Source organism: Tachypleus tridentatus, chromosome 9 (genome assembly GCF_004210375.1).
Source record: "Tachypleus tridentatus isolate NWPU-2018 chromosome 9, ASM421037v1, whole genome shotgun sequence".
NCBI classification, from domain to species: Eukaryota; Metazoa; Arthropoda; class Merostomata; order Xiphosura; family Limulidae; genus Tachypleus; species Tachypleus tridentatus.
The window spans coordinates 95605504-95625114 of NC_134833.1; the positions used below are offsets into that span (position 1 = coordinate 95605504).

The 19611-nt window shown below is 33.2% G+C and overlaps 1 protein-coding gene across 1 annotated transcript in view; it reads left to right on the forward strand.

Moving 5' to 3' along the window:
• The first annotated feature begins 4522 nt into the window (after window positions 1–4522).
• The window catches only part of LOC143225809 (uncharacterized), a 106168-nt gene continuing 91079 nt past the window's right edge, over window positions 4523–19611 (forward strand). The window contains exon 1 of the mRNA XM_076455851.1: window positions 4523–5173. Within this exon, the coding sequence (XP_076311966.1) occupies window positions 4947–5173 (227 nt within the window). The 5' untranslated portion in view covers window positions 4523–4946. The remainder of the gene's footprint in view (window positions 5174–19611) is intronic.

Sequence of the window (19611 nt, forward strand, 5' to 3'; positions counted from 1 at the left end):
TTTGCATTTTCGCTTACCTTTATCTACAATTTTCCCTTTTCTTCCAAAATCGATGAGTTTGAAAAGTGATACATATATTTTTTTCAGATGAAAGTTAACAGCCGCTTTTATCAGGATTTTATTGTGGTTCGTCACGGACGATTAACCCAGTTTCCATCCGAAGGCTTTTGGCTGAGTTTCGTTTAGATATATCGAAATAATATTTTCTATTATAGCTCTTATGTAGCATCTTGTTTACTGGACCGAAATCAAAACTATCTCGGAAACACTTTCGATTTTTTTTTCCTTTCAGATAAATAAGTATGTTCAATGAATAGAAAAATTTTGTATGTGATGCGGATGAATGAGTCAGTTCTTGATTTTTCTACATTTTACGATGTTTTCCTGCCTGTCACATCGTACCTATGGAAGTCAGATTTCTACAGAACAGACAAAAGCAACTACAATAAAATTTCTTACTTGTACAAGAATTAAAGAGTTGTATGCAATTTATGAATGAAATATATATGTTATATACCATGATTAACTTGAAGTTAAAAGCAATAAATTAGTTTGCTGACATGACAACATTTTATTTAAATGCATATACATGTTTTTGTCACTTTGTTTTCATTTAGTTATGAAACTATTCTATGTTTATTATAAAAACATATTTTTTAAATTTGCCAATATTTATTGTTATAACGTTCGGATTTATAAAAAAAATTGTTTTATTGACATACATGGCAAGCCTTGTTTAAGGTGTGTATGTCTTTAAGTTGTTGTTTCAGTGCCGATTACATAGTGTTTTGTTCACCGTAGAAGATCGAATCTTGGATTTTAGCGTTGTAAGTCTTTTAACCTACCAGTCATTTTGATGATACGCATTAATGAAACTGTTGAGGTTATTACAAAAAACAATCATTTTTTAATAAATTTTCTAATATTCTAAAATTTAAAAAAATATGATTTTCAAAATTTTCAATAATGTTCAATTTCACTATACTTTTACCACTTTGTTAACGTGCTATAATGAAGGAAATATCAAAGACACAAGCTTAATTTTAAACGTTCATTTATATATATAAGGTGTAGCTCCCCCAGTTTTAAACGTGCTCACTAACCATTAAATATAAGATTTTTTTTTTTAAATTTAAGGACTCATTCATTTTTATACCAGACTTCTATTTTTATTAATATCTGCATTGCAAGGATGTTCGCATTCCATTTTGCCTGGGTAACCCTAGAATGTTCTGATCTACATAAATGCTAATGTACACATGGGATTATGATAAGTTTAATTGAATTAATGTATCCTTCGTAACTTGAACGCTGATTATTAAAGAGTTATAATATTTAGTAGATGAAGCAATGAGATGATGAAAGGATGATTTCAGAGATCAAAAATAAATCTTAATTACCAGAAGGTGCTACAGTGCAATCTTCGCAAGGATAACTAAAACGACAGAATTGAAACCGGTAAGACATATTCTGCTATTAGATATTGCTTCTGGTTGTTTATCGGTGAACGTTAGGATCGTAAAGCATTTCTACAGCAATGGTAATAGCGTTGGTAGAGCGTTAAGATAATATTAACGAAAGGAGGTATCCATACTTCGAAATTGTAAAGCCACCTGTTAAAATATTTTAAGTAGGAATCTTTAACGTTCATTTTGGCAAAGAGAAAAATATCACATAATAACACGTTTAAGACAGCGATCGAACTATAAACTCAAAGCCTTGCCAAATTATTAAAAACATTTTCATCTGCAAATCGAAAGCTATGGTTACGAAAAAGAACCATTCAACTCTCCAAATATCAGTGTGATGAAATTGTCATACCTTATGGCACCGAAAACAAGATGATAAAAATACATTTAAATTATATAAAGGCTCATAAGCCAAAAACTAATATTGCGTCCCGTCACATTCAACTTCTTTCTTTCCAATTTGTGTGAGAGGAAAACGATAAAGTAAAATTACACCTATCAAGCACTGTAGTTCCAATGTATGCTTAAATATAATTCAGTAAACCACAGGTGAAGGTATATGGAAAGTTTCTTAAGATATGTTGTTGAACTATGATACTCACCATTTATCATAGAAATTTTTACGTTGTAAATTTCTATGGTGCACATGAAACTACGTACAACATACGATTGGTAAAGCAGTTCAATCGACAGTTCTGGAGCTGGAACCTTCTTATAAAGTGTAATCTCTGTAAATGATAAAGTGTGAACTACAGTTAACCTATTAAATTATTAGCTTTAAAGAGAGGTGATATCATTTTCAGCGAAACACACAAAAAATAATGATATTACATTTCACTTGTGTGACAAGTTATAACAGTTTCATTTGCTATATTCCGTTCTCTTGCCATTGAAATTTGATCTTATGATACATATTTAAAGAAGTACCAGAGACAAGACCTTGAATAACCTTAATGTTAGGGACACTAGGTAGGCCCATAACGCTTCAATTAGTTTGTTTTTGAATTTCGCACAAAGCTACTCGAGGGCTATCTGTGCTAGCCGTCTCTAATTTAGCAGTGTAAGACTAGGGTGAAGGCAGCTAGTCATTACCATCCACCGCCAACCCTTAAACTACTCTTTTACCAACGAATAGTAGGATTGACCGTCACATTATAATGCCCCCACGGCTGAAAGGGCGAGCATGTTTGTCGCGACGGGAATTCGAACCCGCGACCCTCAGATTACGAGTCGCACGCCTTAACACGCTTGGCCATGTCGGGCCGCTTCAATTCGTACCACTGACATTTTATTCTAAATTAACCTAAATATAATGTTATGGTCTACGCCTATAAACTTGAAAGATATTGTTCATTTGTTAATATTACCAGTAATACTCTGAAGACGTATTTCTTACTAAGCTATTATTATTTTTTTTTTATGGAATATATTAACTTATTTTTTCATACACCATTATTTGTATTAATTTGAGGTGTAAAATTCACATCAGTCGACATAGCCCTAACACCAGAGGTTGTCATATGATAAACAAATCTGTAATTTATTTTGAACAGTACATTCTTGTTAGACCTATGGTAAACATTTAGTAACTTACATTAGCACTCAAGTGGGTCAGCGGCAAGTCTGCAGGACTCACTACACTAAAAAATCTGAGTTTCCATGCTCGTGGTGGGCAGAACATAAACAGCCCATTGTGTAGAAGAAGAAAAAACACGAAGTTTTTAGATATGTCACAAAATTACGCAACTCTATTATTTAAGCGATAGATAGACATATAGAGGAGATAAACAAAAAGATAATACAATGGAAAAGCAGATAGACGAAAAGGCAGTGAAAATGTAGACATGTTGATATATATAATTCAATAAGGAAAAAACTCGTAGTTTTTTCCAGTTTTACGATCTATACAAGATTTTGAATAACACCAATCATAATACTTATAGCTCAGAGCTCAGAATATATGTATATATAATAAAACAAAGTTTTTAATACATGAAAAGAACAAAATATTGTTTCTATAGGCATCAAATACTTTAAATATCAAGACACACGTTCTATAAATATCAAATGTTTAGTACCCCTTAGCGGTAAGCTTGAAGGTTGAAAATTGGATTTCGATACCCGTGGCTGGCATAGCACAGATTACCTAGAGCTTTGTGGTTGACAACACACAAATACAAGTTTAGACTAGGAAAAAGACTGAGTAGGACGTTTGTTTAAAACAAAATCTGTGATAAGAGAACCAAAGTATCGGAACAATCTGTCTGGTCTTTATGTTATATTACGAGTTTTTGTATTATTTGTTTAAAAACGTAAGTAGTTATTATATTATATGTCGTACATGTGAGTGGATAAATGTTTAATTTGAGCCCGGCTGGTATAACAGCAGTTTCATTGTTTCAGAAAACGGTAAAGTACCTGTCTACTGACTGTGTGTGTTTTCTTTTAGTAAAGCCACATCGGGCTATCTGCTGAGTTCACCGAAGGGAATCGAATCCCTGATTTTAGAGTTGTAAATCCGTAGACTTTCCGCTGTACCAGCGAGGAATCTTATCTAATGACGACACCTGCTCTTGGTGAGTACAAAAATCATGCATATCTTTATGTTAGTCTGTCTACATACGTACATATATTCTCAGTCATATTTAATGAGTAACTGACTATAATTAACCAAACACAAAACTGTAATGATATGCAAATACTCAAGGCCACATTCTAAAGAAACGTTCTGAGGTAGGTACTTTGCATGTTTTTTTTTTTCTTATAAATAAGTCCAACAGTTTTTATTAATTAGCACAACGCAAGTAGTGGATAGAAGTTAAAATTATTAGTTACTCTCACTTATGTGCTCTTTCATACATTGTTTCCTATAGTACTGCGTTATGGAACAGTGTGCATTTCATTTAAAGCTCACCGTATTAGAAAAACATACTTGACTGGTTAAATGTATTCATGATCTGTGAATGTCTGGGGAGTGACTTCAGCGTCCCAGAAGTATTGAACACGCACCCACTGTAGCTAGTTTCGAGCAGTATTCTGAATGACCGGGTTACAAATTGACGTCATCAAACTGAGCAATAGAGTTTGGGTAGCGCTCGACTTTGGCCCACACATAGGTTGAGAACTTGTTCTGTAGCCAGAGGCAGGAGGTACTGTTCTCATTTTATGTAGAAAGTGCGAAATATGCCTCTCAGCTTTATGTTTGTTGAGAATCGTATGCTATTGACCCTTGCCGTATGAGATAAGGTCCTCTTATGTCTAAACTGTATTTATTAAGACGTTCTGACCTACTAGATGGCACTAAGAACGTTTCTATTTAGTCAGTATTAGCTTTGGTTGCAGCACGTGCCACACATTGTAACAAACGCAAACGTGTAAGAACGACGTCAGCATGCTTGCTGAAGCCCTGTATACGCACGTGACCACGTGCTCATTTTGCCGATAGTAATAGTACCGATGTCATCGCCCTGAGCGACCATGTCTCTTACCACAAACATCAGGACTCGAATGCCTTACAATATTTTGTTTGTTATTGTACTTTCTAGCCTGATAAGTGATTCGGCTAAATCTGACACGAACGACCTCAGTGCTTTCTGCCCAAATAAATGTATCTGTGCCAAACCCTCGCATCTGCTTAAGGTGGACTGCTCGAACCTAAATCTGACTCTTGTTCCAGGGGATATTAACGTCAATGTGGTATCCTTGTAAGTTTCGTTAATTATTATAGTTTATTGTAACAGTTATCTAAGATAAGCATAAAAAATATTATTCAAGCTAAACTTACTTAACTATACTCAAAATTGAGGTCACTTTGAATCATTTTTTTATTCGTTTACAAACTCAAATGTATCAGTAATTAAACGAACGCTAATAAGTAGAGTGGGATTCAGTTTCTTTATATTAAGAATTTAAAATATAGAGATTAACAGCTGGTAAAGAAACTATATTTAAGTTTGAACAAACACAAATATACAGCGCTATTCTTAAAATAGTGAAAATGCCGGTTTCAATCTATAAGCGACCTTTATTTTTTATTTTATTTAAAATAAAATAAAAATACACGTGAAAGTCATATTTCAATTCTATACTGTTCTTCCCTTTTACCAAATAACCTGTTACTGTCGTTTTTTAGATTTCTTTTGAACATTAGAGTTCATCATGTTGTGACAGTTGTTGATACCACTGTGAATGTTTATTGTCATGTTGATGACAGGTATGTTGACGTTTACCTCACGTTTACACTCTCGTAAGTTGAATTTTCTAAACAGCTAAATCTATGTGGATGACCTTTAGTTTAACAGTATTCCCCAATTACCAGATATTTATAGAAGTGTTTTAAAGATTTAGCTTCGAGCTTAATAAAAAATAGGAAAATTACGATAAAAACAAACATTTCACTCTGAATTATTAATAAAAAGAGAAAAAGGCACTTTTTGAGAGATCTTTGATTAAAGATAATTTAATTATTTAAAGATAATTTCTCTCTTTCTTTCTTCCCCCACATTTATATTATAAACATTCTTGAAGGAAGGATTAACACAATAAATTAATATGATTAACTTATGGAAGTGAGTTTTATGTGATACAATTTTTTTTTTTCTTTTAAATAGAAATTTTGAATTAACTTTCCATACCTTCTTTAATACATCTTAAGAGTGTTTGTATTTGAGATTCAACAATTACAGAGTTGTTAACATTGAAGGTAATATCTTTATCGATAACCACGTTTTATCTGTTTCGCCTGATTGTTGAGAATTATGCACTCGTGATGCCACCGTTATACTGCTATTCTTGAAACAGCATGCAAGAAAACCGGATCAATGTTTAGGTCAACAACTTCTAAGTGCAGGTTTAAGCAGATCAAAGACGCAAAAATCCCTTGAGCTACATCAGGAGGCTTCAAGGTGTATGATTTGAGTTTCTTTAGCGATCTTTCTTATAAAAATTGCCTTTAATTTCGAGGTGGTTTTAAGCTTGAAACACCTCAATCGGCCCAACAGTATACGAACTCATAGCATTAAAGACTGGGTTTCGATGGCCGTATCTTGCACAGTACAGACACGCCATTGTATAACTTTGTGCTTAGCTACAAATAAATAAACAGAATAAGTCTGTCCATTTTTGGTTTAAGATTCTCCCCCAAATCCGGTCCTTGTTTACTATCTTGTTAATGACACCAAGAAGTATGTTCAACTATATCGCATTGACGTTTGAAGTAGAAGAATTCTATTACTTAACTAGAGCATATAACGACGTTGTTCCGGATTAGATTTGAGTGTGATTTTTGGGGTTCGTTTTTATTCTAAACATTTTATTCTGTGACGAATTTCTCGCGTCCACGAATGCCAATGATGTCTCCTTTCTTTAAAATGCTGCGTGTTTTGGTTCTGTTACATTTCACAATCTCGATGCATCAGTTTGAAACTGAGAATAACTATTCACAAGTATCCCTTGGTGTAGTTATGTGTAAAAATTCTTAAATCCTGGTAAAAAATCAGAAGTACAGTTTTGTTACTATTATATGCACATTACACACATGTGCCACTTCGTTGTGTTATTATCATATTCATAGTACACACATATTGCATCCTTCTGTAACTATTATATGTATATTACAAGTATCACGAATATTATATTGAAAATAAAGACTTAAACCGGATTAAGATAGAAAAGTTTTAAATATTTAAGACTGAAATTTTTCAAGGTTCATGAACTATGCTGTAAACAAGAACTGTCTATGTTCGTGTGTTTTACTTTAAAGGTCTTAAAAATGTATAATGTGGTGAATCAGAATGGAATTCGAAGATGACGGCTGCCCCGGAGTTCCGGTTACATTTTTATTTTTAAAGTGATAAAAGTACTACTCAAATAGATAATACTTATGAAGACATAGTAACTTATAAATCAAACTGACGGTAAATTATAATAGTGTCACTTTGTTAGGCATTCACATTGAAAAAAAAAATGGATTTCTAGATTATTTAACCAAGGTTTCATAAATTCAAATGTTTATTATGATATGAAAGTATAGATCTGTAAAACGGTTTAGAAATCAACAAACGCACACCCCTTTCTACACTTTAGCGTCTTCTAGTGTGAGTTAGTAAGTTTCGTTAAATTGTTTGTTTCTCTTGAGCTACTCCGAAAGCTACACCAAGGCTATCTGCGCTGGCTTTCTATAATTCAGCAGTATAAGACCAAAAGGAAGACAGCTAGTCACCACCACCTACCGCCAACTCCTGGGATACTCTTTTACTAACGAATAGCGGGATTGACCTAACATTATAACGCCCCCACGGCTGAAACGGCAGCATTTTTTTATTTGACGGGGATTCGAACCCGCGACCCTCAGATTACGAGTCGAGCGCCCTAACCACCTGGCCATGCGAGGCCGGTTTCGTTAAATACGCCTTATGAATAACAAATAATACAGACTCAACTTCGCACCAGTTCTTTGCGTCGTTTTATTCAGCAAAATAACCTCAGAAGACAAATGTATAAACCCATGAAGAGAGTTTAACTTAGCTGTCTCTGAGTTTTTAAAACTATATAGAGGTTAATAATAAGCCGTGGTGTCATTAAGTTGTAGATCTCTGAATTGAATTTCCACAATATGTGTATTAACAATTTCGACATTTTGGTGTACGGTAGGAAAAACAACATGTTCTGACAGTCGTAATAAAGCCTGATCCGTGAGTAATACAGGTTTCCACGGCCAAGACACGTCTTTTGTTAGTTTTTATTTGTTTATAACATCTTTAGAGAAAAGCAGACAAGAACGTTATTCGAAAGGACATCGTGTTTGTCGACTATGTGTTAAGTTGATGCTGAACTAGCACCTAAAATTTAAGTCATAGGTCATTATAAATAAATACACACAATCGTCATGTACACAAAGTTCTGTCACAAGTTCTTATGGCATTTATGACTTATGCACTGGTATAAGAAGAGCAAAATATAGCGAAAAGATTTACGTTAAAATTGAGTGTTCGATGCTGTGGTGAGCGCTGCGACTATTAGTTTCGGTTTTATAACAAAATAAACAAATATAGTAATATTTGAAGATAAGAACATTATAAAATTTCTGCAAGTGCATTTTCTAAACATGGTAACCAACAAGACATTTTTTATATAAAGATAAGAACTTGTAAAGGTACATTTTCTATAGATAAATAACTAACAAAGCATTATTATAAGGCTAAGAAAGTTTCAAGCTCTTTCTATCATATTTTCAACGCATAATAGCTACGAAATATTGTTATTAAAATATAAATGCTTAAGGTGGTTCGTACAGTTATATTTTCTGCACATAATAAAGAAACGAGATTTGTTACCACAACACAAATGTTAAAGCTAATTACACAGCTATACTTTTAACGGATTATAATTATTAAGGTATTGTTATTACAATGAAAATGTTAAAGCTGATATTTCTAACGCATATAACTGTTAAGATATTGTTCTTGCAATAAAAATGCTTAAAGCTGAACACAGAGCTATGTATCATGCACACAATAACTACAATATATTATTTTCAGGGTAATGACTTTTAAAGTTGTTTTGGTATATTCTCATAGTTTTCAAACTCTGGTCCATGTTGGGGTAGTTTTATTCGACATTAATATAATTTATCTGTTATGAGTGTTTGTAACGGTGTTCGTTACTTCCTCTTAATATTATTTTATAATTGACTTCTTAGGCCTGACAAATTGATAAAACACAATTAACAGCATAGCTTGTTTCGTCCCATTCTTTTTAGTTCGGCCATTACAGATTTCCAATCACAGACGTGAAAGAGAGAGAGACTATGATATAATATCGTTAGGTTCATATTTGGGATGTGAATGTTTATGTAAGCCAAAATGAAAAAAATAAAAAAGTTAACCGATGGTATGCTAAAAGACACGTTATTGGTCAAACGTTGGCAGGCCGCTAGAGGGACAAACTTTGTTTGTTTGTTTTGAATTTCGCGCAAAGCTACTCGAGGGCTATCTGCGCTAGCCGTCCCTGATTTAGCAGTGTAAAACTAGAGGGAAGGCAGTTAGTCATCACCACCCACCGCCAACTCTTGGGCTACTCTTTTACCAACGAATAGTGGGATTGACCATCACATTATAACACCACCACGGTTGGGAGGGCGAGCATATTTGGTGCGACCGGGATTCGAACCCGCGATCCTCGGATTACGATTCGAGCGCCTTAACACGCTTGGCTATGCCTGGCCCGAGGGACAAACTAAAAATGTGACTATCCCGCAAGAAACAAAGGGATCGGGGAGAGCTGCAAATATATTAGTTACACATACTTCAAAACATTAAAAATAAGTATCACCATGTAAAGGATACGTGTCAGGAGATATAAGCTTGTTACGGAATTTGTTATAAATATCCCTGCCTTACCTTATGATAGAATTTCTGCAGCGAGCTTAAATATTTCTTCTTTATCCTGCTTTCAGATGTCAGGCTGCTAAAGGGGCCCGGCATGGCCAGGTGGGTTAAGGCATTCGACTCGTAATCTGAGGGTCCGGGTTCGAATCCCCGTCGCACGAAACATGTCCGCCTTTTCAGCCGTGGGAGCGATATAATCTGACGGTCAATCCCACTATTCATTGGTAAAAGAGTAGCCAAAGAGTTGGCGGTGGGTGGTGATGACTAGCTGCCTTCCCTTTAGTCTTACACTGCTAAATTAGGGAAGGCCGGCCAAACCAATTCTTGGTCACAAATCGTTAAATTCCTCAAAAATATATTTTTATACCTACGACATTACTTGATGTTAACAACTAATATGCATGTGTTCCGTAAGTGGAAGGTATTCTGTTGTTCCTTTAATGCTGATTTCGTTATCAGTCTTGGTTAAATACACTCAATTTCACTATTCTATTTTTATTACAGAAATTGTTTTACATTCTTAACTAACAATAAACATTTAGGACGAACCTATTATCTTATAATAAGCTGGAGGTATCTGCACACATATTATTATTTTATTACAACTTACAATTTTTACAGTAATGAAAAGTATTTTAAAACAGATACAATGTTTCAATCACAGACACGATCATTCTCAACAAGAACTTGTGTACTTAAGAATGATCGCATCAATGATCGAAACGTTGTATCTGTTTTAAAAATATTCTTTTAGTGTAAAGACTGTATCTAGTAATGAAATACTATTTACAATCAGTAAGTAAACTGAAAACGACACAATTAACTCTACAGATAATCGTTGGTGAAAGTATCGCTAGTAGCGAGAATATCCAATTGAAGAAACAAAATATGTTATTATTCATAACTAATAAGGTAAGAACAGTCAGAAGCATTATCCATCGTTCTCGTGGTATTAATGTGCATATTACACGTTACTGATTATGGCCTTAAGCCTAAAAATACTAATGAAATCAACATATATTATCCATATTATAAATAGCTATTTGGATAAGTTTGTAAATAAATACACTTTGCTTCTAAAGTTTTGTGTGGCAATTCAGTACAGTTCAGTACGGAGGTAAACGAAATAATAGCCTTCATCCTTTACACAAAATTTGTAAAATACAACAGAATTGCAATAAAATATGTTTGCATGATACTCGAATATCAAGTTATTATGGAGTTTATCTGTGGTGATCAAGTATTCGAAGTTACTTAAATAACACGACAGTTAACCTCACAGATAAACATCACCAGCTCGTTCTTAGAACTTTGATATACTCAACAAATGTAAAATGCCAAATAAAATACATACAAATGTCTTTAAAAACGTTTTACAGAAATCTGGATGTCGTTCACGAAAAGAAAAAAGAGGTAATGTTGAATAATAAAACAATTCTAGTAGAAGCTCAGTGTTATTTAAAAGTGTTCGTGCTTGAGTAAAGGGCGTAACCAATGAACGTATGCCAATGAAACTGTTAATGGTTGGTGGCATACTTAAGTGTTAAACATTTATCACAAAGGCCAATCCATCCATTCACTCTCCCGCTCACCCATCTAGATGTTTGTCTTGTACTTGCACGGTTCTTTGCTTTCGTGAAAAATTTCACTTAATTTTTGTATCAGTTGATTTTATAACGTGGAGAAAATTCGAATGGCATTTTTTGTCAGTTAGACAACTAATACGGAGAAGAAACATTCATGCTCCAGAATAAGTACTTGAAACTAATTATTAACTTTGGATTTTTGTATCAATGTTTCTTAACTAGCATTTTAAAAGCGGCTCTCAGTGTTTATAATTTACACAGACAAGCGTAATTTCACGAATATGCTTACGATTACAATGAAAACATCATTATTTGCTGGCTCATACACCATCTAATAGATTTACATTCGCTGGTTGATATATTCTCTATTAGCTTCAACTTGTTTATTTTTGCATCATCTGATGCTGTTACTTAACTTTCTAGTATATCATTTAATGGTCTTCATTTTGTTTAATTGTTTATACCATGTAACAGCTTTTATTCACGTAAGTTTAACGCTCAATCATTTTTTTTGTTTAATAACAGGTCATTTAATATTTTTGTTTCACATTTTTATCAGTGTGTAAAATAATTATGTTCTCATTTTGTTGTTATATAATTTTATTTCTTTCATTTTCTTTTTATTAATATATCAACTAATATTTTACAGTTTTTAATAGTTTATAATCACCTAATTACTTCAAAATTGCTTGGTAATATATCACCTAACAGCTTTCACTCTTAATTTGTATTAATAAAGCAAAGTGAAAACTGTTACTAGTAAACCATATATTCGTTTCTTACTAAATTGCCAGTATATATATCTTGTAATTGTTTTCATATATTTACTGGTATGTCACTTAATAGTTTTCTCTTTTTTATTAATATATCGCTTAATGGTTTTACTAATACTTCTGTGCTATCTAATTATTTTCACTTTTAACATTATATCTAATGACTTTTCTCTTTCGTTTTATTGGTATGTCATCTAACTGGTTTCCCTCTTACTAGTATATCATATAATAGTCTGCTCTTTTTATTGATATATTATTTAATTACTCTAACTTTTTATTGATATATTATTTAATAAAATAAAAGTTTTACTCTTCTGTAATCCAACAGTTTTTCGCATTTTTAGTAACAAAATTTCTACCTCCAGGTGGTTTCACAAACAGCTCATATAGTGCAGTTTACGTATAATTTTATACTTTTGAAAAACTTATAAGGTATCGTTACAAGTTATATCTCTCTGACCTGGCGTTTAGTTAGAAGTATACACATTGTATACAGCAGTGACCAGGAACTTTCCTGCGATGTTGATTGAGTGTTTAGTTGTATCCATTTATTTTTAATTAGGTCGATCTACTATTTAGTAGTATCGAAACATTTTCAATTCAGGTCGATATAGTGCTTAGAAGTATCCAAACACTTTCTTACCACATTTATCTGGTGTTTAGTAGTATCCGTAGACCTTTTTATCATATTGATTTAGTATTTCACAGTATTCATAAGCTTTCTTAACATGTCAATATAATGTTTAGTAGTTTCTTCACACGTCCCTCATAGATGAATCTAGTGTTTTATGTTTTATAAGTATTAGAAACACTCGTTCTTTACCATTCTAGTTTTATTAAGCTTAACTTTCTTCTCAGATCGATCCTCCGTTATGTTCTTGCACTTTATTATAAATTATATACAGCAACAATAAGGAAGATAATTTCCAGGATAGCTAATTAATTATACAAAACATACTTTGTGTAATGAAGATTTCTTATGTAAAACACATTGTTCTAGTTTCCACATACAGTTTTATTCTTGCTTCATCCTCGTTTAGTAAGTAAGATGGAGAAATTGTGGAAGTTACAAATACCTATGACTCCTACATACCACAAGTTTTTTTTTGCAGCAGTTAAGTTATCTATCTCTTACTTAAAACTAATTATTGATAGTTGATTTTTACACTTTGATAATGTCTTATGTTTGGAAAATGAAGTATTATTCACAGAAATGTGTATTTTTTATAACGAGTGCTCACAGATTTATATTTTATCTCTCTTTCACTTTCGTCAGAAACATCGCGAACTACAGTAAAACCTCATTTTCATTTATCTCTCATCTTCGTGAGAAGTGACTTGGACTAACAAGGAAGTCCCATATTTATCTCCTTTAGAAACTACTGATCTATCAGTTGAAAAAAAAATCTGTATTTATCTTCCTGTCATCTCGGTTAAGAGCTACTTGAACTAACAGTGAATACTAAAGTTTATTTCCCTGTCATCCATGTCAGCAGTTACTTAATTGATAAAGAAGACCCATCTTTACTTCATCTCCTTCAGAAGCTACTTGAACTAACAATAGGGACTCATCTTTGCTTCATTTCCTTCAGAAGCTACTTGAACTAACAATAGGGACCCATATTTACTTCATCTCCTTCAGAAGCTACTTGAACTAACAATAGAGACTCATCTTTACTTCATTTCCTTCAGAAGCTACTTGAACTAACAATAGGGACTCATCTTTACTTCATTTCCTTCAGAAGCTACTTGAACTAACAATAGGGACCCATCTTTACTTCATCTCCTTCAGATGCTACTTGAACTAACAATAGGGACCCATCTTTACTCCATATCCTTCAGAAAATACTTGGATTAACAATACGAACCTATCTTTACTTCATCTCCTTCAGAAGCTACTTGAACAAACAATAGGGACCCATCTTTACTCCATATCCTTCAGAAACTACTTGGATTAACAAAAAGGATCCATCTTTGCTTCATCTCCTTCAGAAGCTACTTGAACTAACAGTAAAGACCCACCTTAATTTAGCACTAACACTGGAGAGTTTATGGAACGCCCATCTTTAAAACTAAAGATCATGTAAACTGTACTTTGTTGCAACGAGTAACAAAGTAATGTATATAAAAAACCTTTCAACGCGAATGCGTCTGTCATAAGATTGGATTACTAGAAGTGTTCGCGAGCATTAATACCAATGAATGTAGAAAAAAAAACACAGTCGGAAGTTTCACCTGCGACCTTCTTCACCTGAACTGTGGAGTCTAAATTAACTCTCGAAGTTTAAGATGTGACACCAGTATCGTTTTCTAAACTGAACATTGTGTTTATTTCCATCCGTGTAGGTGTCCTTCTTTAAAAGAAATGGCTAATAACTCATTATGACTGATCATCATTTGGTAGAAACTGATCATTTAATCTCTCATTGAAAGATGTGTACAGAGAACGTGGCTTTTCATAAACGAGTTGACACGAGTTCGATCCTTTATTGAAACAACAGTTTATCATGACACCAAGTACTCGTTAAGCTTCACCAAACGACCAATATGCAGTACAATCTTATATATGCAGTGAAATTTTAAAATGAAGCCTCTGGATGTAGGAAATAACTTGGGGATATAAAATATGATATAAGAATGATACACGGTGACTGATTTCAAGTTGCTTTGACTTTGTATCTGATTCACAAAACTTGGACGTTGATGCTTTAGATACTGAATTCGATGAAATATGTTGCCCGAAGCCCAGTTTTTATTGAGCCAGTTCTTATAAAACTGCCATCACTTGACAAACGTTAATTGTAATACAGCGTTCTTGGGAGAAACTGTAATTAGCACAAAACCATTAGAGACGTCTGTATAAGTAACATGCATCCAGTCCCTAGCGGCGTTTGCTCTCGTTCTTCTGCGGTTGATCACTGGTCCTAACTGTGCTGCCTGGAGAAACGAGTTACGAACTGTCAAAACACGCGCTCCGGAAAAATACACATTTGATTAATGTCCCATTAAAACACTGGTCAGCGTTAACGTGCTAGCCAGACATCATCTTACTTAGTGCGATATTTCCATCAAATATTTCACACATTATTAAGAATCTATGTTGCTGTGATAGTAATTGTCGTTTCATTAAAACTATCATACAATGACAGTGACGTTCGTTTCAATAAAACTATCATGCTATGATAGTAACGTTTGTTTCATTAAAACTACCCACACTATGACAGTAATGTTCTTTTCATTAAAATCACTATGCCATGACAGTAATGTTTGTTTCAATAAAACCATCATGCTATGACAGTAATTTTCGTTTTATCAAAACTACTAAACTATTTATTTTATTATATCCTTGATTTCCCAGTGTAGTAATTACCCTTTCATTAACACTAATGCACTGTCTATATAGTGAATATTTTTAATTAGTACCGCGCTGAATTGCTTATTTAGTGATTATCGTTTCGTTAACGCTACCCTAGTGTTTATATAGTAATTACCCTTTCATTAACATTACTGTACTGCCAACATAGTGACTGCTCTTTTAATAACACCTACTGTATTTTATGTATAGTGATTGACGTTTAGTTAACACTGTTGTATTGTCTATATTGTGATTACCCTAAAACCACTTGATTGCTATATTTAGTAATTGCCCTTTCAATCACATTACTCTATTGCCTATATCGTGATTAATTTTAGGTAACACTATTGTATTGTCATTCTAATGATTACTTTAACCAACACCACGTCTATCAAAGTAGTGATTCCTCTTTTATTTATACCAATTCTATGTAATAATTACCCTTTCATTGGCACTACGTTTATTTAAAATAGTGATTATCGTTTCTTTAACGTAAGTTTGGTCTGTGTGAGTGTTACCCTTAAATTCTACAGTGCTGTCTCTGTAGTGATTATCCTTGCACTACCACTCAGTATACTCTACGTAGTGAATAATGTTTTATTATGACCCATGATTATGTAATGTACCATTAATTTATTTACTCGGTACATGCTTAGGTTTGATTCAATTAACGTTTCAAGTAATAAGTATTGAAAGTTTAAGGGGTGGAAGGAAATAGTCCGCTTATGTTAGTTATTTTGTGAATAATTAAAAACTGTGATCAGACAAGATTCTATCCACATCTTGCTTTCCCGGTAGATGTCCTTTAAGGTAATAAGTTACGTCTCAAATATTTGACACTAAATTTTTAGCGAGCGAGTTTTAGCTTGTTCGTTAGAACGTCTGTTTGTTCGAAAAGTAGAGTAGGAAGTTCAACTCTCGTCTGGTTTCAGTTGTTACTTCCAAATAAATATTATCTTGAACAAAGCAGTAAAAGAAATACAATCCATTATTGTGATGTGTTAAAATAAAATTAAGAAAATTTTCAAATGATAATGTACTGTGTGTAGTGCGTACACAACGTGTTAAAACTTGACTTTTTCATACGACTGAATTTGTTTTACCTTTTCGTCAATAATACAGTCTCTGCTTCTGAAACAATCGTAATTTAACATAAAATTTATATCATAATTCAACGGTTATTTCCGGAGTAAACCATGAGTATCATTAGTGTACGAACTAGATACATATTAAATACACGTCTCCTTCATCACATATTGTGTGTGATTTGAGAAGACGGAGCAACATACTCAGTATACGAAAATTTGTTAGAGTATTTCCTCAAGTATGTTTATATCATGAGTTGTTTTTTTTTCATTTGTGTTGTTGTTGTTCAGAAATATATATTTCATTGCGTCAGTTGTCTTCTACATAAATTGAGAAGCAATTTCCAGACATTGCTTTTCAAAATGTACATGATGAGGGGTTTAAAACTGTGAATAGCTGCAACACACCAGTGTGGGAGGTGTTGAAAATGTACATTGGTATGAAACGGTTCTGATATTTTGTGAACATAAACACAAACAGAAGAAAATCAATAATAACAATTAACCAAAACAATATTTATTTACTTAATAATGCTTTAGAAGATATTCCATTTCATCAAATTTCTTTCTTCTGCTTATTGTTTTTGTCACGCTGTTATTTAATGGTGCCAGTAATACTTTCGACTCTTTGAAAAGTAGGCTTAAGTTTGGTAGTTAACTTAATCTGGTATTTATAGTAAAAAAAAAAAAAAACGGATTTTTTTTCTTTTAAATAGGATATACGCTTCTTCTTCTTTTTAATATATTGGTAATATAAAAACTTTCAAGGAATAAATAAAGTGAACTGAACCTACTTGTCTAACGTATGAAAGTTTATTTCACTCTGCTAAACGTTTTAGATAATATAAACCACTCTTGCAATGGGTCATAATCTTCTAGAAGGATTTCTGCACATTTGTTCATTTTTTTAAACTTTTCTCCTATACCACTAGTAAAAACAACATGCATTAACGTTTCTATTTGTCAATTTACTACCCCTCTTTTGTTTTATTGGTTTATTTATTTTGAAACATTATTTTGAATTTCCATGAACGAGGTCTATACATTTCTTTGCTTTGCTTTGAGGAAACTTAGACCTAACTAGAGCTCATTTATTTCTTGTCTCCCCAATTTTATTCGGTGTTTTATTTAGGTAACAGTGTATTGTGCCAACCATTTATGGGCGCGTTTTTGGAATTTTAAATGTATTGTCCTAACTTCTTAGATGGGCGCGTTACTAGGTTAGTTACATAACAATGCATTCTCTTAACCTACAAGTTAATAAAGATACTAGGATTACAACATATAATTTTTAACCTGTATGATAGCCGCGTTACTACTCTAAACATAACACAGTTACGTCCAAACCTGTGGAGTAGTGGGTTAACGTTGTTGAGTAACAATTTATGCGACTCTCCGAACTGGGTATGTCAGATAGAGTGTTGTTAATATATTATCACGTTTCACACTCATAAGTTCTTATAATTCCTAATGTCGTCACTTAAATGTAGTTGTTGTGGTTACTTGAACAGATCCAAGAAAATACTAGCTTGCTGGTTTGCCAGTTCTTGTTTGAACGATGAGTAAGCCTAATTAATGTTAAAATAAATAATAATATTATAATTAATAAACAATTTTATGCTAAAGTAATTGAATAATTTGATGTCAATAAGAACCATAAACCTAATTCTGATGTGTAATTACATGAGGTATAATTAATTAAAGTTCACCAACTTAATCTAGTTCACACTGAAGCAGTTGTTACTCAAGTAAGATGAGTTAATAACGTCTCCACGATAAGTGTATTTGTCGTATCCTAGTTAGCCTGTTAGGTTTCAGTATTAAGCGAAAGGCCTCTTTGTCACTGGATCTAGCAGTTATAGTATGATATATTATTCAGTTCTTCTTGACTTTGACTCATGAGTTCTTATAATTACTAATATAATACATTATATCAAGTTCCGACAAGTATGAGAAGCTAATGTTAAAAGATAATGAAGTATTGTGTTATCCGGTGCGATGTGTTAACGTTACACATAACAATGACTTTCTCCAAATAACTCAGATTACCACGCAAGTACAATAATGATGACCTTTCAGTTTCAAAGATGCGTTGTTCAGAAAGTTTCACCTTTACCAGGCTGTTGCTAAGGGAATGAGGGTCTTTGTTTTTTTTTTTTTTTTAATTTCGCACAAAGCTTCTCAAGGGCTATCTGCGCTAGCCGTCCCTAATTTAGCAGTGTAAGACTAGAGGGAAGGCAGCTAGTCATCACCACCCACCGCCAACTCTTGGTCAATTCTTTTAGCAACGAATAGTGGGATAGACCGCGTCACATTATAACGTCCCCACGGCTGAAACGGCGAGCATGTTTGGTGCGATCGGGATTCGAACTCGCGACCCTCGGATTACGAGTCGAACGCCTTAATTCACCTGGCCAGGCCAGGCCTGGGAATGAGGGATTGTGATAACGCCTTTTTTCTTGCTTGAAAAATTAAAATGTAACAATGATCTGAAGATCTTCTGTTTTTAGATCAGTTTATCGATACGCATGTTTGTTTAATCATTTCTAATATTTGACAATCTTTTTTAAAATGAAATACCCTCTACTTAAAAACCAAATTACTTTCGTGGTATAAAAATAGAAATAGTGGCATGTGAAATATTTTGTTTGTTTGTTTATTATTAACCACAAACTACACAGTGGGACACTTGTAATGTGCCTACCGCAGGTATCGAACATGATTGTAAGTGTTTTAGCCATCAGACGTACCGCTAAACCACCAAGGGATTCATACAAAAGATGGGGAAATTATACGTAATTTTTTCTTATGTTATCTATACCTTAGATGTCGACACGTTTCGCAAATAATATTTATTTTGATAAAGTTTAATTAAATTAAGATGTAAATGATTTTTTTATGGCAAAGTACGTTCGATAATAATACTTTTAACGTACTATTGAAGACAAAAAGTAGA